At 35.0% G+C, this 24,483-nt stretch overlaps 1 protein-coding gene across 1 annotated transcript in view; it reads left to right on the top strand.

The window, feature by feature from the left end:
* Window positions 1–24,483, top strand: part of LOC115125713 (kinesin-like protein KIF21B) — a 96,723-nt gene that overhangs the window by 48,492 nt on the left and 23,748 nt on the right. The window contains exon 26 of the mRNA XM_065002032.1: window positions 10,376–10,414. Within this exon, the coding sequence (XP_064858104.1) occupies window positions 10,376–10,414 (39 nt within the window). The remainder of the gene's footprint in view (window positions 1–10,375; window positions 10,415–24,483) is intronic.

Raw genomic sequence — 24,483 nt, forward strand, 5'->3', positions numbered from 1 at the left:
AAAAAAAAAAAACATCCATCTGTGAGCTTTGGATCAATCCAAGTTATTGTTTCTCTACACATTGTGTGTGTGTGTGTGTGTGTGTGTGTGTGTTCACTTTGCTTTGGTGCATTCTCAGTTCAAAGTCTTAGGCTCTATCCTTCATCATAAGAATACATTTTTTTCAAAGTGTTTTACACGTTTCATGTTTCTTTGTCTTGAACAAACTGGAAAGAAAATGTTTTCTGGGACTTTTCCAGTTTTGAGAAACTGACACTGAAAAGAAGACTCAGACTGCTGCTCTGCGCAAACATACACTCCCATCCTCCACCTCAAACATACACTCCCATCCTCCCACCTCAAACATACACTCCCATCCTCCCACCTCAAACATACACTCCTGTCCTCCCCCTCAAACATACACTCCCATCCTCCCACCTCAAACATACACTCCCATCCTCCCACCTCAAACATACACTCCCATCCTCCCACCTCAAACATACACTCCCATCCTCCCACCTCAAACATACACTCCCATCCTCCCACCTCAAACATACACTCCTGTCCTCCCCTCAAACATACACTCCCATCCTCCCACCTCAAACATACACTCCCATCCTCCCACCTCAAACATACACTCCCATCCTCCCACCTCAAACATACACTCCCATCCTCCCACCTCAAACATACACTCCCATCCTCCCACCTCAAACATACACTCCCATCCTCCCACCTCAAACATACACTCCCATCCTCCCACCTCAAACATACACTCCCCTCCTCCCACCTCAAACATACACTCCCATCCTCCCACCTCAAACATACACTCCGTCCTCCCACCTCAAACATACACTCCTGTCCTCCCACCTCAAACATACACTCCTGTCCTCCCACCTCAAACATACACTCCTGTCCTCCCCCTCAAACATACACTCCTGTCCTCCCACCTCAAACATACACTCCTGTCCTCCCACCTCAAACATACACTCCCGTCCTCCCACCTCAAACATACACTCCCATCCTCCCACCTCAAACATACACTCCCATCCTCCCACCTCAAACATACACTCCCATCCTCCCACCTCAAACATACACTCCCATCCTCCCACCTCAAACATACACTCCCGTCCTCCCACCTCAAACATACACTCCTGTCCTCCCACCTCAAACATACACTCCTGTCCTCCCACCTCTGTCCTCCCCCTTAAACATACACTCCTTTCCTCCCACCTCAAACATACACTCCTGTCCTCCCCCTCAAACATACACTCCTGTCCTCCCCCTCAAACATACACTCCTGTCCTCCCACCTCAAACATACACTCCTGTCCTCCCCCTCAAACATACACTCCTGTCCTCCCCCTCAAACATACACTCCTGTCCTCCCCCTCAAACATACACTCCTGTCCTCCCCCTCAAACATACACTCCTGTCCTCCCCCCTCAAACAAACTCCTGTCCTCCCACCTCAAACATACACTCCTGTCCTCCCCCCTCAAACATACACTCCTGTCCTCCCCCTCAAACATACACTCCTGTCCTCCCACCTCAAACATACACTCCCGTCCTCCCACCTCAAACATACACTCCCATCCTCCCACCTCAAACATACACTCCTGTCCTCCCCCTCAAACATACACTCCTGTCCTCCCACCTCAAACATACACTCCTGTCCTCCCCCTCAAACATACACTCCTGTCCTCCCACCTCTGTCCTCCCCCTCAAACATACACTCCTGTCCTCCCACCTCTGTCCTCCCCCTTAAACATACACTCCTGTCCTCCCACCTCAAACATACACTCCTGTCCTCCCACCTCTGTCCTCCCCCTCAAACATACACCTCTGTCCTCCCCCTCAAACATACACTCCTGTCCTCCCCCTCAAACATACACTCCTGTCCTCCCCCTCAAACATACACTCCTGTCCTCCCCTCAAACATACACTCCTGTCCTCCCCCTCTGTCCTCCCCCTCAAACATACACTCCTGTCCTCCCCCTCAAACATACACTCCTGTCCCCCTCTGTGCTCCCCCTCTGTCCTCCCACCTCAAACATACACTCCTGTCCTCCATCCTCAAACATACACTCCTGTCCTCCCCCTCTGTCCTCCCACCTCAAACATACACTCCTGTCCTCCCCCTCTGTCCTCCCCCTCAAACATACACTCCTGTCCTCCCACCTCTGTCCTCCCCCTCAAACATACACTCCTGTCCTCCCCCTCTGTCCTCCCCCTCAAACATACACTCCCATCCTCCCACCTCAAACATACACTCCCATCCTCCCACCTCAAACATACACTCCCATCCTCCCACCTCAAACATACACTCCCATCCTCCCACCTCAAACATACACTCCCATCCTCCCACCTCAAACATACACTCCCCTCCTCCCACCTCAAACATACACTCCCATCCTCCCACCTCAAACATACACTCCTGTCCTCCCACCTCAAACATACACTCCTGTCCTCCCACCTCAAACATACACTCCTGTCCTCCCCCTCAAACATACACTCCTGTCCTCCCACCTCAAACATACACTCCTGTCCTCCCACCTCAAACATACACTCCCTGTCCTCCCACCTCAAACATACACTCCCATCCTCCCACCTCAAACATACACTCCCATCCTCCCACCTCAAACATACACTCCCATCCTCCCACCTCAAACATACACTCCCATCCTCCCACCTCAAACATACACTCCCTGTCCTCCTCCCACCTCAAACATACACTCCTGTCCTCCCACCTCAAACATACACTCCTGTCCTCCCACCTCTGTCCTCCCCCTCAAACATACACTCCTTTCCTCCCACCTCAAACATACACTCCTGTCCTCCCCCTCAAACATACACTCCTGTCCTCCCCCTCAAACATACACTCCTGTCCTCCCACCTCAAACATACACTCCTGTCCTCCCCCCCCTCAAACATACACTCCTGTCCTCCCCCTCAAACATACACTCCTGTCCTCCCCCCTCAAACATACACTCCTGTCCTCCCCCTCAAACATCCCCCTCAAACATACACTCCTGTCCTCCCACCTCAAACATACACTCCTGTCCTCCCCCCATCAAACATACACTCCTGTCCTCCCCTCAAACATACACTCCTGTCCTCCCACCTCAAACATACACTCCTGTCCTCCCACCTCAAACATACACTCCCCATCCTCCCACCTCAAACATACACTCCTGTCCTCCCCTCAAACATACACTCCTGTCCTCCCACCTCAAACATACACTCCTGTCCTCTCAAACATACACTCCTGTCCTCACCTCTGTCCTCTCCCCTCAAACATACACTCCTGTCCTCCCACCTCTGTCCTCCCCCTTAAACATACACTCCTGTCCTCCCACCTCAAACATACACTCCTGTCCTCCCACCTCTGTCCTCCCCCTCAAACATACACCTCTGTCCTCCCCCTCAAACATACACTCCTGTCCTCCCCCTCAAACATACACTCCTGTCCTCCCCCTCAAACATACACCCTGTCCTCCCCCTCAAACATACACTCCTGTCCTCCCCCTCTGTCCTCCCCTCAAACATACACTCCTGTCCTCCCCCTCAAACATACACTCCTGTCCGCCCCTCCTCCCCCTCTGTCCTCCCACCTCAAACATACACTCCTGTCCTCCATCCTCAAACATACACTCCTGTCCTCCCCCTCTGTCCTCCCACCTCAAACATACACTCCTGTCCTCCCCCTCTGTCCTCCCCTCAAACATACACTCCTGTCCTCCCACCTCTGTCCTCCCCCTCAAACATACACTCCTGTCCTCTCTGTCCTCCCCCTCAAACATACACTCCCATCCTCCCACCTCAAACATACACTCCCATCCTCCCACCTCAAACATACACTCCCATCCTCCCACCTCAAACATACACTCCCATCCTCCCACCTCAAACATACACTCCCATCCTCCCACCTCAAACATCCTCCCACCTCAAACATACACTCCCATCCTCCCACCTCAAACATACACTCCTGTCCTCCCACCTCAAACATACACTCCTGTCCTCCCACCTCAAACATACACTCCTGTCCTCCTCAAACATACACTCCTGTCCTCCCACCTCAAACATACACTCCTGTCCTCCCACCTCAAACATACACTCCCGTCCTCCCACCTCAAACATACACTCCCATCCTCCCACCTCAAACATACACTCCCATCCTCCCACCTCAAACATACACTCCCATCCTCCCACCTCAAACATACACTCCCATCCTCCCACCTCAAACATACACTCCTGTCCTCCCACCTCAAACATACACTCCTGTCCTCCCACCTCAAACATACACTCCTGTCCTCCCACCTCTGTCCTCCCCCTCAAACATACACTCCTTTCCTCCCACCTCAAACATACACTCCTGTCCTCCCCCTCAAACATACACTCCTGTCCTCCCCCTCAAACATACACTCCTGTCCTCCCCCTCAAACATACACTCCCTGTCCTCCCCTCAAACATACACTCCTGTCCTCCCACCTCAAACATACACTCCTGTCCTCCCCCTCAAACATACACTCCTGTCCTCCCCTCAAACATACACTCCTGTCCTCCCTCCTCAAACATACACTCCTGTCCTCCCCCTCAAACATACACTCCTGTCCTCCCCTCAAACATACACTCCTGTCCTCCCACCTCAAACATACACTCCCGTCCTCCCACCTCAAACATACACTCCTGTCCTCCCACCTCAAACATACACTCCTGTCCTCCCCCTCAAACATACACTCCTGTCCTCCCACCTCAAACATACACTCCTGTCCCCCCTCAAACATACACTCCTGTCCTCCCCCCCCTCAAACATACACTCCTGTCCTCCCACCTCTGTCCTCCCCCTTAAACATACACTCCTGTCCTCCCACCTCAAACATACACTCCTGTCCTCCCACCTCTGTCCTCCCCCTCAAACATACACCTCTGTCCTCCCCCTCAAACATACACTCCTGTCCTCCCCCTCAAACATACACTCCTGTCCTCCCCCTCAAACATACACTCCTGTCCTCCCCCTCAAACATACACTCCTGTCCTCCCTCTGTCTCCCCCTCAAACATACACTCCTGTCCCCCTCAAACATACACTCCTGTCCGCCCCCTCTGTGCTCCCCCTCTGTCCTCCCACCTCAAACATACACTCCTGTCCTCCATCCTCAAACATACACTCCTGTCCTCCCCCTCTGTCCTCCCCTCTCAAACATACACTCCCCCCTGTCCTCCCACCTCAAACATACACTCCTGTCCTCCCCTCTGTCCTCCCACCTCAAACATACACTCCTGTCCTCCCCCTCTGTCCTCCCCCTCAAACATACACTCCCATCCTCCCACCTCAAACATACACTCCTGTCCTCCCCCTCAAACATACACTCCTGTCCTCCCCCTCTGTCCTCCCCTCTCAAACATACACTCCTGTCCTCCCCTCAAACATACACTCCTGTCCTCCCCCCCTCAAACATACACTCCTGTCCTCCCCCTCAAACATACACTCCTGTCCTCCCACCTCAAACATACACTCCTGTCCTCCCACCTCAAACATACACTCCTGTCCTCCCACCTCAAACATACACTCCTGTCCTCCCCCTCAAACATACACTCCTGTCCTCCCCCTCTGTCCTCCCCCCCTCAAACATACACTCCTGTCCTCCCACCTCAAACATACACTCCTGTCCTCCCCTCTGTCCTCCCACCTCAAACATACACTCCTGTCCTCCCCCTCTGTCCTCCCCTCAAACATACACTCCCATCCTCCCACCTCAAACATACACTCCTGTCCTCCCCCTCAAACATACACTCCTGTCCTCCCCTCTGTCCTCCCCCTCAAACATACACTCCTGTCCTCCCCCTCAAACATACACTCCTGTCCTCCCACCTCAAACATACACTCCTGTCCTCCTCCCCCTCAAACATACACTCCTGTCCTCCCCCTCAAACATACACTCCTGTCCTCCCCTCAAACATACACTCCTGTCCTCCCCTCAAACATACACTCCTGTCCTCCCACCTCAAACATACACTCCTGTCCTCCCACCTCAAACATACACTCCTGTCCTCCCACCTCAAACATACACTCCTGTCCTCCCACCTCAAACATACACTCCTGTCCTCCCCCTCAAACATACACTCCTGTCCTCCCCCTCTGTCCTCCCACCTCAAACATACACTCCCATCCTCCCACCTCAAACATACACTCCTGTCCTCCCCCTCAAACATACACTCCTGTCCTCCCCCTCTGTCCTCCCCCTCAAACATAAACTCCTGTCCTCCCCCCTCAAACATACACTCCTGTCCTCCCACCTCAAACATACACTCCTGTCCTCCCCCTCAAACATACACTCCTGTCCTCCCCCTCAAACATACACTCCTGTCCTCACACCTCAAACATACACTCCTGTCCTCCCCTCAAACATACACTCCTGTCCTCCCACCTCAAACATACACTCCCATCCTCCCACCTCAAACATACACTCCTGTCCTCCCACCTCAAACATACACTCCTGTCCTCCCCTCTGTCCTCCCCTCTGTCCTCCCCCTCAAACATACACTCCTGTCCTCCCCCTCAAACATACACTCCTGTCCTCCCACATCAAACATACACTCCTGTCCTCCCCCTCAAACATACACTCCTGTCCTCCCCCTCTGTCCTCCCCTCAAACATACACTCCTGTCCTCCCACCTCAAACATACACTCCTGTCCTCCCCTCTGTCCTCCCACCTCAAACATACACTCCTGTCCTCCCCCTCTGTCCTCCCCCTCAAACATACACTCCCATCCTCCCACCTCAAACATACACTCCTGTCCTCCCCCTCAAACATACACTCCTGTCCTCCCCCCTCTGTCCTCCCCTCAAACATACACTCCCATCCTCCCACCTCAAACATACACTCCTGTCCTCCCCCCTCAAACATACACTCCTGTCCTCCCCCTCTGTCCTCCCCTCTCAAACATACACTCCTGTCCTCCCACCTCAAACATACACTCCTGTCCTCCCCCTCTGTCCTCCCACCTCAAACATACACTCCTGTCCTCCCCCTCTGTCCTCCCCCTCAAACATACACTCCCATCCTCCCACCTCAAACATACACTCCTGTCCTCCCCCTCAAACATACACTCCTGTCCTCCCCCTCTGTCCTCCCCCTCAAACATACACTCCCATCCTCCCACCTCAAACATACACTCCTGTCCTCCCCTCAAACATACACTCCTGTCCTCCCCCTCTGTCCTCCCCCTCAAACATACACTCCTGTCCTCCCCCTCTGTCCCCCCCTCAAACATACACTCCTGTCCTCCCACCTCAAACATACACTCCTGTCCTCACACCTCAAACATACACTCCTGTCCTCCCCTCTGTCCTCCCACCTCAAACATACACTCCTGTCCTCCCCCTCTGTCCTCCCCCTCAAACATACACTCCCATCCTCCCACCTCAAACATACACTCCTGTCCTCCCCCTCTGTCCTCCCCCTCAAACATACACTCCTGTCCTCCCCCTCTGTCCTCCCTCCTCAAACATACACTCCTGTCCTCCCACCTCAAACATACACTCCTGTCCTCACACCTCAAACATACACTCCTGTCCTCCCCTCTGTCCTCCCACCTCAAACATACACTCCTGTCCTCCCCCCTCTGTCCTCCCCCTCAAACATACACTCCTGTCCTCCCCCTCTGTCCTCCCCCTCAAACATACACTCCTGTCCTCCCACCTCAAACATACACTCCTGTCCTCCCCCTCTGTCCTCCCACCTCAAACATACACTCCTGTCCTCCCCCTCTGTCCTCCCCCTCAAACATACACTCCCATCCTCCCACCTCAAACATACACTCCTGTCCTCCCCCTCAAACATACACTCCTGTCCTCCCCCTCTGTCCTCCCCCTCAAACATACACTCCCATCCTCCCACCTCAAACATACACTCCTGTCCTCCCCCTCAAACATACACTCCTGTCCTCCCCCTCTGTCCTCCCCCTCAAACATACACTCCCTCCCCCCTCTGTCCCCCCTCAAACATACACTCCTGTCCTCCCACCTCAAACATACACTCCTGTCCTCACACCTCAAACATACACTCCTGTCCTCCCACCTCAAACATACACTCCTGTCCTCTCCCCTCAAAATACACTCCTGTCCTCCCACCTCAAACATACACTCCTGTCCTCCCACCTCAAACATACACTCCCGTCCTCCTCCTCAAACATACACTCCCATCCTCCCCTCAAACATACACTCCCATCCTCCCACCTCAAACATACACTCCTGTCCTCCCACCTCAAAAATACACTCCCATCCTCCCACCTCAAAAATACACTCCTGTCCTCCCCCCTCAAAAATACACTCCCATCCTCCCACCTCAAACATACACTCCTGTCCTCCCCCAGTTGACAAGGTAAACATCTGTTGTTCTGCCCCTGAGCAAGGGAGTTAACCCACTGTTCCCCTGAGCAAGGGAGTTAACCCATTGTTCCCCTGAGCAAGGCAGTTAACCCACTGTTCCCCGGGCGCCGTGATTAAGGCAGCCCCCCGCACCTTTGATTCAGAGGGGTTGGGTTAAATGTGGAAGAAACATTTCAGCTGAACAACTGACTAGGTATCCCCATTCCTTTCCTACCTCCCAAAACAACAACATCCCTATGGGCTTGGTACAAAACATCCAGAACATTTACAGTAGCAGTTTCTACAAAAACAGCTCAAGATTCTCAGGGAAAAGTAACAACAGGTTCTGAATACTAGATATTTAGCCAGAGCCAAATATATACATATTGTCTGGTTTCATATGCACATTACACCCATAAGTCAGTATACTGGGCATTAATCAACATGCCCCCATCAACCTCATACGGTATTAAAAAGCAGATACTATGACAGAATTTATAGAGGTGATATTGTTGTCTTCTAACAGCTTTGCTCCCTACAGAAATCTGAATTTACAACTGGCATTACAATGACTGCTGAGCAATCAAATATTTATAGGATGTGCCAAATGGCAGCCTATTCCCTTAATTAACAGTGCCACACTTTTCACACACTTACCAGTGTTTTCCCTACTTACAACTCAGGGAATAGGCGGTACACCGGAGCAGATCTTTCCCACAGAGACAGTTAACTAAGAGTGGGTGGGTTCTCCTATGGTGTCCAGTCTGATTGACAACCCTGTCCTCCAATGAACTGCTTTCTCCCTGCTGATAACCCAAATCCCTCTCCCTGCCCTTCCTCTTCCTTTACTTCCTGGTTCCTGGGAAACCCCACCCCCAATCCCAGTAAGCCTCCCTCTGTAAGTGTACTTCTGCTTTATCCATTACTGTACTGTAGATATTCCTTCCTTTAACCCAGAGCCAAACCCCTAAACTTGATGGATAACCGTACCTCCCCTAATCCTAAACCTGACCCTGTCATTGGCTATTCTGAGTGGCAGATGTTGTTTCTGCTGTCTTGTCACAGGCTGGAACAAACTGTCACACAGGCTAGCCATCCCCTATTCTCTATCCCTGAACCTAACCCTAACCCTACCAGTATAACCCTTTCTCCTCTAGCCATAGCGCTCAATATGCTCCTAACTTCCTCTTCTTCTCTCCTCTCTTCTCCTAACCCTGCTTCTCTTCTCTCCTCTCCTCCCCTAACCGTGCTTGTCTCCTCTCCTAACCCTGCTTATCTTCTCTCCTCTCCTAACCCTGCTCTTTCTCTCCTAACCCTACTCCTCTCTTCTTCTCTCCTAACCCTGCTCCTCTCTTCTTCTCTCCTAACCCTGCTCCTCTCTTCTTCTCTCCCAACCCTGCTCCTCTCTTCTTCTCTCCTAACCCTACTCCTCTCTTCTTCTCTCCTAACCCTGCTCCTCTCTTCTTCTCTCCTAACCCTGCTCCTCTCTTCTTCTCTCCTAACCCTGCTCCTCTCTTCTTCTCTCCTAACCCTGCTCCTGCCTTCTTCTCTCCTAACCCTGCTCCTGTCTTCTTCTCTCCTATCCCTGCTCCTCTCTTCTTCTCTCCTAACCCTACTCCTCTCTTCTTCTCTCCTAACCCTGCTCCTCTCTTCTTCTCTCCTAACCCTGCTCCTCTCCTAACCCTGCTCCTCTCCTAACCCTGCTCCTCTCCTAACCCTGCTCCTCTCCTAGCCCTGCTCCTCTCCTAACCCTGCTCCTCTCCTAACCCTGCTCCTCTCCTCTTCTGCTCCTCTCCTAACCCTGCTCCTCTCCTGTTCTGCTCCTCTCCTGTTCTGCTCCTCTCCTAACCCTGCTCCTCTCCTGTTCTGCTCCTCTCCTAACCCTGCTCCTCTCCTCTTCTGCTCCTCTCCTAACCCTGCTCCTCTCCTCTTCTGCTCCTCTCCTAACCCTGCTCCCCTCTCCTAACCCTGCTCCTCTCCTCTTCTGCTCCTCTCCTAACCCTGCTCCTCTCCTGTTCTGTCTTCAGGTCAGATGACAGCGACTCCTCTCACTCTGAGGTTCTCAGGTAGAGATATCTATCTGTCCCTGCAATTCTGTCTCTCCTCTTGCCTGATTGGCCAGTCACTCGGCTGGCCCCTCCTCCTTTCCCGGGCTGGGCAGAGTCGATGTGGAGCATGATTTAGCCTCATTGGTCCCCCCTCACCCTCCTCCAATCCCCTTCCACCAGTGTGGTGTGCAGTGTCCCTCCCCCCTACTCATGGCATCTGAACTAATCTTTCTGTCTGGAGAGCTTTGTGTGAGGTATTCAATGAATTCAAGCTAAGGCTACTGTGAGATTCACAAATGACTTAGTGGATAGCATAAATATAAAGCATTGACAGCACACACATAGGCATGGGTAATGCTCACAAGCATTGTGACTCCCTTTCCTAGACAATAAAGAATTACATTTCTGCCTGGACATATCAGTCAATCATATAACCCTATTAGAAGGTTTTAAATTAGACATTTTGAAATTGCCCTAAAACAGAAGGCTGTACCAACATGAATAAGTAAAAACTATTTTGGTAGTGTTCTATTGGATATGTTAAGTGATTATTTGTTATGGGATGACCCAGCTGCCCTGAGCAGCACAGCTATTTCAACCTGTAAGTCTCCAAACAGTAATAGGACAAGTAGATAGAGAGGGAGAGAGAAAGAAACAGGCATGTGTTTATCTAGAGCAACACAAACCTGAATGTACGGTAGCTGCCAACTCTCTCTCTCTCTCTCTCTCGCCTGTCTGTCTGTCTCTCTCCTCTCTCTGTCTGTCTCTCTCCCCTCTCTGTCTCTCTCTCGCCTGTCTGTCTGTCTCTCTCCTCTCTCTGTCTGTCTCTCTCCCCTCTCTGTTTGTCTCTCTCCCCTCTCTCTCTCTCTCGCTCTCTCTCTCCTCTCTGTCTGTCTCTCTCCTCTCTCTGTCTGTCTCCCTCTCTCTCTCTCTCTCTCTCTCTCTCTCTCTCTCTCTCTCTCTCTCTCTCTCCTCTCTGTCTGTCTCTCTCCTCTCTGTCTGTCACTCTCTCTCTCTCTCTCTCTGTCTCTCTCTCTCTCGCCTCTCTGTCTGTCTGTCCCTCTCCTCTCTCTGTCTGTCTCTCTCCCCTCTCTGTTTGTCTCTCTCTCTGTCTGTCTCTCTCTCTCTCTCTCTGTCTCTCTCTCGCCTGTCTGTCTGTCTGTCTCTATCCTCTCTCTGTCTGTCTCTCCCCTCTCTCTGTCTGTCTCTCTCTGTCCTAATAGACATAGAAGTGCAGCCGTATATCTGTTGTTTGCATCCTATTTATACTGTATTATTATAGACATCTGTGTTATTATAGATAACTGTATTATTATAGATAACTGTATTATTATAGATAACTGTTATAGATAACTGTATTTTTATAGATAACTGTATTATTATAGATAACTGTATTATTATAGATAACTGTATTATTATAGATAACTGTTATAGATAACTGTATTATTATAGATAACTGTTATAGATAACTGTATTATTATAGATAACTGTTATAGACAACTGTATTATTATAGATAACTGTTATAGATAACTGTATTATTATAGATAACTGTTATAGATAACTGTATTATTATAGATAACTGTTATAGATAACTGTATTATTATAGATAACTGTTATAGATAACTGTATTATTATAGATAATTGTATTATTATAGATAACTGTATTATTATAGATAACTGTATTATTATAGATAACTGTTATAGACAACTGTATTATTATAGATAACTGTATTATTATAGATAACTGTATTATTATAGATAACTGTTATAGATAACTGTATTATTATAGATAACTGTAATAGACAACTGTATTATTATAGATAACTGTTATAGATAACTGTATTATTATAGATAACTGTATTATTATAGATAACTGTTATAGACAACTGTATTATTATAGATAACTGTTATAGATAACTGTATTATTATAGATAACTGTTATAGACAACTGTATTATTATAGATAACTGTTATAGATAACTGTATTATTATAGATAACTGTATTATTATAGATAACTGTTATAGATAACTGTATTATTATAGATAACTGTTATAGATAACTGTATAATTATAGATAACTGTTATAGATAACTGTATTATTATAGATAACTGTTATAGACAACTGTATTATTATAGATAACTGTTATAGATAACTGTATTATTATAGATAACTGTTATAGATAACTGTATTATTATAGATAACTGTTATAGATAACTGTATTATTATAGATAACTGTTATAGATAACTGTATTATTATAGATAACTGTTATAGATAATTGTATTATTATAGATAATTGTATTATTATAGATAACTGTTATAGATAACTGTATTATTATAGATAACTGTATTATTATAGATAACTGTTATAGATAACTGTATTATTATAGATAACTGTATTATTATAGATAACTGTATTATTATAGATACCTGTATTATTATAGATAATTGTATTATTATAGATAACTGTATTATTATAGATAACTGTTATAGATAACTGTATTATTATAGATAACTGTATTATTATAGATAACTGTATTATTATAGATAACTGTATTATTATAGATAACTGTATTCTTATAGATAACTGTATTATTATAGATACCTGTATTATTATAGATAACTGTTATAGATAACTGTATTATTATAGATAACTGTATTATTATAGATAACTCTTATAGATAACTGTTATAGATAACTGTATTATTATAGATAACTGTTATAGATAACTGTATTATTATAGATCATTGTATTATTATAGATAACTGTATTATTATAGATAATTATAGATAACTGTATTATTATAGATAACTGTTATAGATAACTGTATTATTATAGATAACTGTTATAGATAACTGTATTCTTATAGATAACTGTATTATTATAGATAACTGTATTATTATAGATAATTGTATTATTATAGATAACTGTATTATTATAGATAACTGTATTATTATAGATAACTGTTATAGATAACTGTATTATTATAGATAACTGTATTATTATAGATAATTGTATTATTATAGATAACTGTATTATTATAGATAACTGTATTATTATAGATAACTGTTATAGATAACTGTATTCTTATAGATAACTGTATTATTATAGATAACTGTATTATTATAGATAACTGTATTATTATAGATAACTGTTATAGATAACTGTATTCTTATAGATAACTGTATTATTATAGATAACTGTATTATTATAGATAACTGTTATAGATAACTGTATTCTTATAGATAACTGTATTATTACAGATAACTGTTATAGATAACTGTATTATTATAGATAACTGTATTATTATAGATAACTCTTATAGATAACTGTTATAGATAACTGTATTATTATAGATAACTGTATTATTATAGATAACTGTTATAGATAACTGTATTATTATTATAGATAACTGTTATAGACAACTGTATTATTATAGACAGCTGTATTATTATAGACAACTGTATTATTATAGATAATTGTATTATTATAGATAACTGTTATAGATAACTGTATTATTATAGATAACTGTATTATTATAGATAACTGTTATAGATAACTGTATTATTATAGATAATTGTATTATTATAGATAACTGTATTATTATAGATAACTGTATTATTATAGATAACTGTTATAGATAACTGTATTATTATAGATAACTGTTATAGATAACTGTATTATTATAGATAACTGTTATAGACAACTGTATTATTATAGATAACTGTTATAGACAACTGTATTATTATAGATAACTGTTATAGATACCTGTATTATTATAGATAACTGTTATAGATAACTGTATTATTATAGATAACTGTATTATTATAGATAACTCTTATAGATAACTGTTATAGATAACTGTATTATTATAGACAACTGTATTATTATAGATAACTGTACTATTATAGATAACTGTTATAGATAACTGTATTATTATAGATAACTGTATTATTATAGATAACTGTTATAGATAACTGTATTATTATTATAGATAACTGTTATAGACAACTGTATTATTATAGACAGCTGTATTATTATAGACAACTGTATTATTATAGATAATTGTATTATTATAGACAACTCTATTATTATAGATAACTGTATTATTATAGATAATTGTATTATTATAGATAACTGTTATAGATAACTGTATTATTATAGATAACTGTATTATTATAGATAACTGTTATAGATAACTGTATTATTATAGATAATTGTATTATTATAGATAACTGTATTATTATAGATAACTGTATTATTATAGATAACTGTTATAGATAACTGTATTATTATAGATAACTGTTATAGATAACTGTATTATTATAGATAACTGTTATAGATAACTGTATTATTATAGATAACTGTTATAGATAACTGTATTATTATAGACAACGGTATTATTATAGACAACTGTATTATTATAGATAACTGTATTATTATAGATAACTGTTATAGATAACTGTATTATTATAGACAACTGTATTATTATAGATAACTGTTATAGATAACTGTATTATTATAGATAACTGTTATAGATAACTGTATTATTATAGATAACTGTTATAGATAACTGTATTATTATAGATAACTGTTATAGATAACTGTATTATTATAGATAACTGTTATAGATAACTGTATTATTATAGATAACTGTTATAGATAACTGTATTATTATAGATAACTGTTATAGATAACTGTATTATTATTATAGATAACTGTTATAGACAACTGTATTATTATAGATAACTGTTATAGACAACTGTATTATTATAGACAACTGTATTATTATAGATAACTGTATTATTATAGATAACTGTATTATTATAGATAACTGTTATAGACAACTGTATTATTATAGATAACTGTTATAGATAACTGTATTATTATAGATAACTGTATTATTATAGACAACTGTTATAGATAACTGTACTATTATAGATAACTGTTATAGATAACTGTATTATTATAGATAACTGTATTATTATAGATAACTGTTATAGATAACTGTACTATTATAGATAACTGTATTTTAGATACCTGTATTATTATAGATAACTGTATTATTATAGATAACTGTTATAGACAACTGTATTATTACAGATAACTGTTATAGATAACTGTACTATTATAGATAACTGTATTTTAGATAACTGTATTATTATAGATAACTGTATTATTATAGATAACTGTTATAGACAACTGTATTATTACAGATAACTGTTATAGATAACTGTACTATTATAGATAACTGTATTATTATAGATAACTGTTATAGACAACTGTATTATTACAGATAACTGTTATAGATAACTGTACTATTATAGATAACTGTATTTTAGATAACTGTATTATTATAGACAACTGTATTATTACAGATAACTGTTATAGATAACTGTACTATTATAGATAACTGTATTTTAGATAACTGTATTATTATAGACAACTGTATTATTATAGATAACTGTATTATTATAGATAACTGTATTATTATAGATAACTGTATTATTATAGACAACTGTATTATTATAGATAACTGTATTATTATAGATAACTGTATTATTATAGATAACTGTATTATTATAGATAACTGTTATAGACAACTGTATTATTACAGATAACTGTATTATTATAGATAACTGTATTATTACAGATAACTGTATTATTATAGATAACTGTATTATTACAGATAACTGTTATAGATAACTGTACTATTATAGATAACTGTATTTTAGATAACTGTATTATTATAGACAACTGTATTTTAGATAACTGTATTATTATAGATAACTGTATTATTATAGATAACTGTATTATTACAGATAACTGTTATAGATAACTGTACTATTATAGATAACTGTATTTTAGATAACTGTATTATTATAGACAACTGTATTATTATAGATAACTGTATTATTATAGATAACTGTATTATTATAGATAACTGTATTATTATTATAGATAACTGTTATTTTAGATAACTGTATTATTATAGATAACTGTATTATTATAGATAACTGTATTATTATAGATAACTGTATTATTACAGATTTTAGATAACTATAGATATTATTACAGATAACTGTTATAGATAACTGTACTATTATAGATAACTGTATTTTAGATACCTGTATTATTATAGATAACTGTATTATTATAGATAACTGTTATAGACAACTGTATTATTACAGATAACTGTTATAGATAACTGTACTATTATAGATAACTGTATTTTAGATAACTTTATTATTATAGATAACTGTTTTATTATAGATAACTGTTATAGACAACTGTATTATTACAGATAACTGTTATAGATAACTGTACTATTATAGATAACTGTATTATTATAGATAACTGTTATAGACAACTGTATTATTACAGATAACTGTTATAGATAACTGTACTATTATAGATAACTGTATTTTAGATAACTGTATTATTATAGACAACTGTATTATTACAGATAACTGTTATAGATAACTGTACTATTATAGATAACTGTATTTTAGATAACTGTATTATTATAGATAACTGTATTATTATAGATAACTGTATTATTATAGATAACTGTATTATTATAGATAACTGTATTATTATAGATAACTGTATTATTATAGATAACTGTATTATTATAGATAACTGTATTATTATAGATAACTGTATTATTATAGACAACTGTATTATTATAGATAACTGTATTATTATAGATAACTGTATTATTATAGATAACTGTTATAGTATTATTATAGATAACTGTATTATTATAGATAACTGTATTATTACAGATAACTGTTATAGATAACTGTACTATTATAGATATTATAGATAACTGTATTATTATAGACAACTGTATTTTAGATAACTGTATTATTATAGATAACTGTATTATTATAGATAACTGTATTATTATAGATAACTGTTATAGATAACTGTATTATTATAGATAACTGTATTATTATAGATAACTGTATTATTATAGATAACTGTATTATTATAGATAACTGTATTATTATAGATAACTGTATTATTATAGATAACTGTATTATTACAGATAACTGTTATAGATAACTGTACTATTATAGATAACTGTATTTTAGATAACTGTATTATTATAGACAACTGTATTATTATAGATAACTGTATTATTATAGACAACTGTATTATTACAGATAACTGTTATAGATAACTGTACTATTATAGATAACTGTTATAGATAACTGTATTATTATAGATAACTGTATTATTATAGACAACTGTATTATTATAGACAACTGTATTATTATAGATAACTGTATTATTATAGATAACTGTACTATTATAGATAACTGTATTTTAGATAACTGTATTATTATAGACAACTGTATTATTATAGACAACTGTATTATTATAGATAACTGTATTATTATAGATAACTGTATTTTAGATAACTGTATTATTATAGATAACTGTATTATAGATAACTGTATTATTATAGATAACTGTATTTTAGATAACTGTATTATTATAGATAACTGTATTATTATAGATAACTGTATTATTATAGATAACTGTATTATTATAGATAACTGTATTATTATAGATAACTGTATTATTTAGATAACTGTATTATTATAGATAACTGTATTATAGATAACTGTATTATTATAGATAACTGTATTTTAGATAACTGTATTATTATAGATAACTGTATTATTATAGACAACTGTATTATTATAGACAACTGTATTATTATAGATAACTGTACTATTATAGATAACTGTATTTTAGATAACTGTATTATTATAGATAACTGTATTATTATAGATAACTGTATTTTAGACAACTGTATTATTATAGATAACTGTACTATTATAGATAACTGTATTTTAGATAACTGTATTATTATAGATAACTGTATTATTATAGATAACTGTATTATTATAGATAACTGTATTATTATAGATAACTGTATTATTATAGATAACTGTATTATTATAGATAACTGTATTATTATAGATAACTGTATTTTAGACAACTGTATTATTATAGATAACTGTACTATTATAGATAACTGTATTTTAGATAACTGTATTATTATAGATAACTGTTATAAATAACTGTATTATTATAGATAACTGTTATAGATAACTGTATTATTATAGATAACTGTATTATTATAGACAACTGTATTATTATAGATAACTGTATTATTATAGATAATTATAGATAACTGTATTATTATAGACAACTGTATTATTATAGATAACTGTTATAGATAACTGTATTATTATAGATAACTGTTATAGATAACTGTATTATTATAGATAACTGTATTATTATAGATAACTGTATTATTATAGATAACTGTATTTATAGATAACTGTATTATTATAGATAACTGTATTATTATAGATAACTGTATTATTATAGATAACTGTTATAGATAACTGTATTATTATTATAGATAACTGTTATAGACAACTGTATTATTATATAGTTATAACTGTATTATTATAGACAACTGTATTATTATAGATAACTGTATTATTATAGATAACTGTATTATTATAGATAACTGTATTATTATAGATAACTGTTATAGATAACTGTATTATTATAGATAACTGTATTATTATATTATAGATAACTGTACTATTATAGATAACTGTTATAGATAACTGTATTATTATAGATAACTGTATTATTATAGATAACTGTTATAGATAACTGTACTATTATAGATAACTGTATTTTAGATACCTGTATTATTATAGATAACTGTATTATTATAGATAACTGTTATAGACAAGATAACAGATAACTGTTATAGATAACTGTATTATTATAGATAACTGTATTTTAGATAACTGTATTATTATAGATAACTGTATTATTATAGATAACTGTTATAGACAACTGTATTATTACAGATAACTGTTATAGATAACTGTACTATTATAGATAACTGTATTTTAGATAACTGTATTATTATAGACAACTGTATTATTACAGATAACTGTTATAGATAACTGTACTATTATAGATAACTGTATTTTAGATAACTGTATTATTATAGACAACTGTATTATTATAGATAACTGTATTATTATAGATAACTGTATTATTATAGATAACTGTATTATTATAGACAACTGTATTATTATAGATAACTGTATTATTATAGATAACTGTATTATTATAGATAACTGTATTATTATAGATAACTGTTATAGACAACTGTATTATTACAGATAACTGTATTATTATAGATAACTGTATTATTACAGATAACTGTTATAGATAACTGTACTATTATAGATAACTGTATTTTAGATAACTGTATTATTATAGATAACTGTATTTTAGATAACTGTATTATTATAGATAACTGTATTATTATAGATAACTGTATTATTACAGATAACTGTTATAGATAACTGTACTATTATAGATAACTGTATTTTAGATAACTGTATTATTATAGATAACTGTATTATTATAGATAACTGTATTATTATAGATAACTGTATTATTATAGATAACTGTATTATTATAGATAACTGTTATAGATAACTGTACTATTATAGATAACTGTATTTTAGATAACTGTATTATTACAGATAACTGTTATAGATAACTGTACTATTATAGATAACTGTATTTTAGATAACTGTATTATTATAGACAACTGTATTATTATAGATAACTGTATTATTATAGACAACTGTATTATTATAGATAACTGTTATAGATAACTGTACTATTATAGATAACTGTTATAGATAACTGTATTATTACAGATAACTGTTATAGATAACTGTACTATTATAGATAACTGTATTTTAGATACCTGTATTATTATAGATAACTGTATTATTATAGATAACTGTTATAGACAACTGTATTATTACAGATAACTGTTATAGATAACTGTACTATTATAGATAACTGTATTTTAGATAACTGTATTATTATAGATAACTGTATTATTATAGATAACTGTTATAGACAACTGTATTATTACAGATAACTGTTATAGATAACTGTACTATTATAGATAACTGTATTATTATAGATAACTGTTATAGACAACTGTATTATTACAGATAACTGTTATAGATAACTGTACTATTATAGATAACTGTATTTTAGATAACTGTATTATTATAGACAACTGTATTATTACAGATAACTGTTATAGATAACTGTACTATTATAGATAACTGTATTTTAGATAACTGTATTATTATAGACAACTGTATTATTATAGATAACTGTATTATTATAGATAACTGTATTATTATAGATAACTGTATTATTATAGACAACTGTATTATTATAGATAACTGTATTATTATAGATAACTGTATTATTATAGATAACTGTATTATTATAGATAACTGTATTATTATAGATAACTGTATTATTATAGATAACTGTATTATTATAGATAACTGTATTATTATAGATAACTGTTATAGACAACTGTATTATTACAGATAACTGTATTATTATAGATAACTGTATTATTACAGATAACTGTTATAGATAACTGTACTATTATAGATAACTGTATTTTAGATAACTGTATTATTATAGACAACTGTATTTTAGATAACTGTATTATTATAGATAACTGTATTATTATAGATAACTGTATTATTACAGATAACTGTTATAGATAACTGTACTATTATAGATAACTGTATTTTAGATAACTGTATTATTATAGACAACTGTATTATTATAGATAACTGTATTATTATAGATAACTGTATTATTATAGATAACTGTATTATTACAGATAACTGTTATAGATAACTGTACTATTATAGATAACTGTATTTTAGATAACTGTATTATTATAGACAACTGTATTATTATAGATAACTGTATTATTATAGACAACTGTATTATTACAGATAACTGTTATAGATAACTGTACTATTATAGATAACTGTATTTTAGATAACTGTATTATTATAGATAACTGTATTATTATAGACAACTGTATTATTATAGACAACTGTATTATTATAGATAACTGTATTATTATAGATAACTGTACTATTATAGATAACTGTATTTTAGATAACTGTATTATTATAGACAACTGTATTATTATAGACAACTGTATTATTATAGATAACTGTATTATTATAGATAACTGTATTTTAGATAACTGTATTATTATAGATAACTGTATTATAGATAACTGTATTATTATAGATAACTGTATTTTAGATAACTGTATTATTATAGATAACTGTATTTTAGATAACTGTATTATTATAGATAACTGTATTATTATAGATAACTGTATTATTATAGATAACTGTATTTTAGATAACTGTATTATTATAGATAACTGTATTTTAGATAACTATATTATTATAGATAACTGTATTTTAGATAACTGTATTATTATAGATAACTGTATTATTATAGACAACTGTATTATTATAGACAACTGTATTATTATAGATAACTGTACTATTATAGATAACTGTATTTTAGATAACTGTATTATTATAGATAACTGTATTATTATAGATAACTGTATTTTAGACAACTGTATTATTATAGATAACTGTACTATTATAGATAACTGTATTTTAGATAACTGTATTATTATAGATAACTGTATTATTATAGATAACTGTATTATTATAGACAACTGTATTATTATAGATAACTGTATTTTAGATAACTGTATTATTATAGATAACTGTATTATTATAGATAACTGTATTTTAGACAACTGTATTATTATAGATAACTGTACTATTATAGATAACTGTATTTTAGATAACTGTATTATTATAGATAACTGTATTTTAGATAACTGTATTATTATAGATAACTGTATTATTATAGATAACTGTATTATTATAGATAACTGTATTATTATAGATAACTGTACTATTATAGACAACTGTATTATAGATAACTGTTATAGATAACTGTATTATTATAGATAACTGTATTATTATAGATAACTGTACTATTATAGATAACTGTATTTTAGATAACTGTATTATTATAGATAACTGTTATAGATAACTGTACTATTATAGATAACTGTATTTTAGATAACTGTATTATTATAGATAACTGTTATAGATAACTGTATTATTATAGACAACTGTTATAGATAACTGTATTTTAGATAACTGTATTATTATAGACAACTGTTATAGATAACTGTATTTTAGATAACTGTATTATTATAGATAACTGTATTTTAGATAACTGTATTATTATAGACAACTGTATTATTATAGATAACTGTATTATTATAGATAACTGTTATAGATAACTGTATTATTATAGAAAGCTGTATTATTATAGACAACTGTATTATAGGTATCTGTATTATTATAGACAACTGTATTATTATAGATAACTGTATTATTATAGATAACTGTATTATTTTAGATAACTGTATTATTATAGATAACTGTATTATTATAGATAACTGTATTATAGGTATCTGTATTATTATAGATAACTGTATTATTATAGATAACTGTATTATTACAGATAACTGTTATAGATAACTGTACTATTATAGATAACTGTATTTTAGATAACTGTATTATTATAGACAACTGTATTTTTATAGATAACTGTATTATTATAGATAACTGTATTATTATAGATAACTGTATTATTACAGATAACTGTTATAGATAACTGTACTATTATAGATAACTGTATTTTAGATAACTGTATTATTATAGACAACTGTATTATTATAGATAACTGTATTATTATAGACAACTGTATTATTACAGATAACTGTTATAGATAACTGTACTATTATAGATAACTGTATTTTAGATAACTGTATTATTATAGATAACTGTATTATTATAGACAACTGTATTATTATAGACAACTGTATTATTATAGATAACTGTATTATTATAGATAACTGTACTATTATAGATAACTGTATTTTAGATAACTGTATTATTATAGACAACTGTATTATTATAGACAACTGTATTATTTTAGATAACTGTATTATTATAGATAACTGTATTATAGATAACTGTATTATTATAGATAACTGTATTTTAGATAACTGTATTATTATAGATAACTGTATTTTAGATAACTGTATTATTATAGATAACTGTATTATTATAGATATCTGTATTATTATAGATAACTGTATTTTAGATAACTGTATTATTATAGATAACTGTATTTTAGATAACTATATTATTATAGATAACTGTATTTTAGATAACTGTATTATTATAGATAACTGTATTATTATAGACAACTGTATTATTATAGACAACTGTATTATTATAGATAACTGTACTATTATAGATAACTGTATTTTAGATAACTGTATTATTATAGATAACTGTATTATTATAGATAACTGTATTTTAGACAACTGTATTATTATAGATAACTGTACTATTATAGATAACTGTATTTTAGATAACTGTATTATTATAGATAACTGTATTATTATAGATAACTGTATTATTATAGATAACTGTATTATTATAGACAACTGTATTATTATAGATAACTGTATTTTAGATAACTGTATTATTATAGATAACTGTATTATTATAGATAACTGTATTTTAGACAACTGTATTATTATAGATAACTGTACTATTATAGATAACTGTATTTTAGATAACTGTATTATTATAGATAACTGTATTATTATAGATAACTGTATTATTATAGATAACTGTATTTTAGACAACTGTATTATTATAGATAACTGTACTATTATAGATAACTGTATTATTATAGATAACTGTATTTTAGACAACTGTATTATTATAGATAACTGTACTATTATAGATAACTGTATTTTAGATAACTGTATTATTATAGATAACTGTATTATTATAGATAACTGTATTATTATAGATAACTGTACTATTATAGATAACTGTATTATAGATAACTGTTATAGATAACTGTATTATTATAGATAACTGTATTATTATAGATAACTGTATTATTATAGATAACTGTACTATTATAGATAACTGTATTTTAGATAACTGTATTATTATAGATAACTGTTATAGATAACTGTACTATTTTAGATAACTGTATTTT

This window comes from Oncorhynchus nerka, linkage group LG15 (assembly GCF_034236695.1).
Source record: "Oncorhynchus nerka isolate Pitt River linkage group LG15, Oner_Uvic_2.0, whole genome shotgun sequence".
Taxonomy (NCBI): domain Eukaryota; kingdom Metazoa; phylum Chordata; class Actinopteri; order Salmoniformes; family Salmonidae; genus Oncorhynchus; species Oncorhynchus nerka.